Here is a 2,761-nt window from a genome sequence, read left to right on the forward strand (position 1 = left end):
CGGCCGCCCCGCCGCCACTGCCGCCATCGCCGCCACAGCCGCCGCCACAGCCACCGCCACCGCCGCCGCCACCGCCGCCACAGCCGCCGCCACCGCCGCCACCGCCGCCGCCACAGCCACCGCCGCCGCCGCCGCCGCCGCCGCCGCCACAGCCACCGCCGCCGCCGCCGCCGCCACCGCCACCACAGCCGCCGCCACCGCCGCCACCGCCGCCGCCACAGCCACCGCCGCCGCCACCGCCGCCGCCGCCACAGCCACCGCCACAGCCACCGCCGCCGCCACCGCCGCCGCCGCCACAGCCACCGCCACCGCCGCCGCCACAGCCACCGCCGCCGCCACCGCCGCCGCCGTCGCCGCCATCAGATGGACGCCATCGGCTTTGCCATGAGCAAAATCAATGAAATACCACAGTTCCCTGAGGGGTTCAGAATCGAAGCCTGCAAGAACCAGTACAATGCCAGTAAAATGTTCATTGGTGGAATCTCCCGCAGTATCAGTAAGCAAGCTCTCTTCGAATACTTGAAGCAATTTGGTGAGATCCTCGATTTTATTATTAAAATCCATCCCGACACTGGAATCACCAGGGGGTTTGGATTTGTGCTTTTCAAAGATAATGCCACCGTTGAAAAGGTGCTCCAAGTTAAAGAGCACAAAGTGGATGGCAAAATGATCGATCTGAAGCGGGCTAAAGCCCTAGATTCGAAGTTTCCTTACAAAAAAGTTTTCGTTGGGGGGTTGAACCCTCAGCTGTCCGAAGAAAAAATCCGAGAATACTTTGAGGCATTTGGCGTGATCAAGAGTATCGAGCTTCCAATGTGTCCAAGAACAAAGGAAAGACGAGCTTTCTGTTTTATCACCTATACTGATGAGACACCAGTCAAGAAGCTGTTAGAAACCAGATACCATCTAGTTGGCTCTGGGCAGTGTGAGGTTAAAATTGCATTTTCGAGAGAACAGGCGAAGGCAAAATACAAGGCAGAAAGAGATGGTCTATTTACCAGGCTAGGCAACGGCTGGGGAGGAACAGGCTCCCAGGCAAACCCAAATCCTTGCGGAAGAAATCCAAATCCTTGGGGAATAAATCCAAATCCTTGGGGAATAAATCCAAATCCTTGCGGAATAAATCCAAATCCTTGGGGAATAAATCCAAATCCTTGCGGAATAAATCCAAATCCTTGCACAGCAAACCCAGATCCTTGCGGAATAAATCCAGTTCCTTACGGAGCAAATCCAGATCTCTGCGGAATCAATCCAAATCCTTGTGGAATAAATCCAGATCTTCGTGGAATAAATGCAGATCCTCGCAGAGCGAATCCAGATCCTTGCGGAATAAATCCAGTTCCTTACGGAGCAAATCCAGATCTCTGCGGAATCAATCCAAATCCTTGTGGAATAAATCCAGATCTTCGTGGAATAAATGCAGATCCTCGCAGAGTGAATCCAGATCCTTGCGGAATAAATCCAGATCCTTGCGGAATAAATCCAAGTCTTTTCGGAATAAATTCAAGTCTTTTCGGAATAAATCCAGATCCTTGGGGAGCAATTGCAAGTCCTTGTGGAGCAAGCCCAAATGATTTTGGAGCAAGCCCAAATGCTTTTGGAGCAAGCCCAAATGATTTTGGAGCAAGCCCAAATGCTTTTGGAGCAAGCCCAAATGTTTTTGGGGCAGTGGGAGGAGGCAGAAGCCCTTCTAGGGTGTTTGTTCCGGTTCCCTTCTCTGCCAATAATGAAGGGTTTAATTTTTCTGATCAGATGTATGGTAATGTCTGCAATGCCTACAATGATCAGCCAGTTTTTAATACCTATGGTGGAGAATATTTTCTTGGCTGTACCAGTGGGCCACAGGCGTTTGGAAATGCATTTACTAATTACAATGTACAAATCAACCAAGCGGCTCCCTATGGTAGTGGTTACCAGGGAATTTATCAGCCTTTCTGAAGATGACAAATGAAGTCACCGCTAGAGAACAACAGTGCTCTCCAAGGAAAAGTTACGTTACTGAATTAAAAAATGACTGTTGAGTAAGATGTTGTTACTGACTTTCCACCTGCTTCCAGCTGTTCAGAAGAATCAGTTTTTTTGCCCCCATAACCTTCTGACATTAGAGCAACAAGAAGATAACACAAGGATTTAAGACTTTTACGGAAGTTAATGTTTTCTCAAAAATAAATTTTTACTAGTTTAATATGCAACTCTGTAGTGGCTTCTGTTTTTGTGTTGCTGTTTTTGCTTGTTTTGGTTTTTTGGTGAGGGGAGTGGGGGAATTTGGGGTCTTTTTTTTTTTTTTTTTTTTGGTCTAGGGTGGTAGTTTTGGGTTAGAGCTATCCACTCAGACCTTAAAGTTTCCCTTTAGATTTGCTATTCAATCAGGTCCTTCTTACATTCATTCAACAAATATTAAAAGTTATTCTAAGCCAGAAAGTGTATTCAGTGCAGGAGATTCAGAATCAGTTCCAATCTTAAAAGGCAGAAGTAAACCAAGAGGGGGAGGGCATATAGCTCTAGTAGCAGAGTGCATGGGTCCTGGGTTCAATCCCCAGTACCTCCTCTAAAAATAAATAAACCTAGTTACCTTCCCCCAACACACACCAAAAACAAACAGAAAAGACCCAAGTGAAATAAAATGCTGGCTTAAAAAAATATTTTTTAAAAAAAGAAGTAAACCAAGAAACACAATACAGTGTGATAAGTCCTAGATAAGGTTTTGTGAAGGATGATATGGTATTACAGACACAGGGCATCTAAAACAGGTCTTGAGAGG

The 2,761-nt window shown here is 47.3% G+C and overlaps 1 protein-coding gene across 1 annotated transcript; it reads left to right on the top strand.

Annotated features, from left to right (window-relative positions):
- Window positions 1-355: 355 nt before the first annotated feature.
- Window positions 356-2,192, top strand: LOC116277353 (uncharacterized). The gene has a single exon (XM_072956578.1). It carries the CDS (start codon window positions 364-366, stop codon window positions 1,936-1,938), a length of 1,575 nt encoding a protein of 524 aa, XP_072812679.1. The 5' UTR covers window positions 356-363; the 3' UTR covers window positions 1,939-2,192.
- Window positions 2,193-2,761: the final 569 nt, after the last annotated feature.

This window comes from Vicugna pacos, chromosome X (genome assembly GCF_048564905.1).
Source record: "Vicugna pacos chromosome X, VicPac4, whole genome shotgun sequence".
Taxonomy (NCBI): Eukaryota; Metazoa; Chordata; class Mammalia; order Artiodactyla; family Camelidae; genus Vicugna; species Vicugna pacos.

What these genes read in the sequence shown, in the direction of transcription:
- LOC116277353 (XM_072956578.1), top strand. Translation starts at nt 364, where the DNA reads ATGGACGCCATCGGCTTTGCCATGAGCAAAATCAATGAAATACCACAG.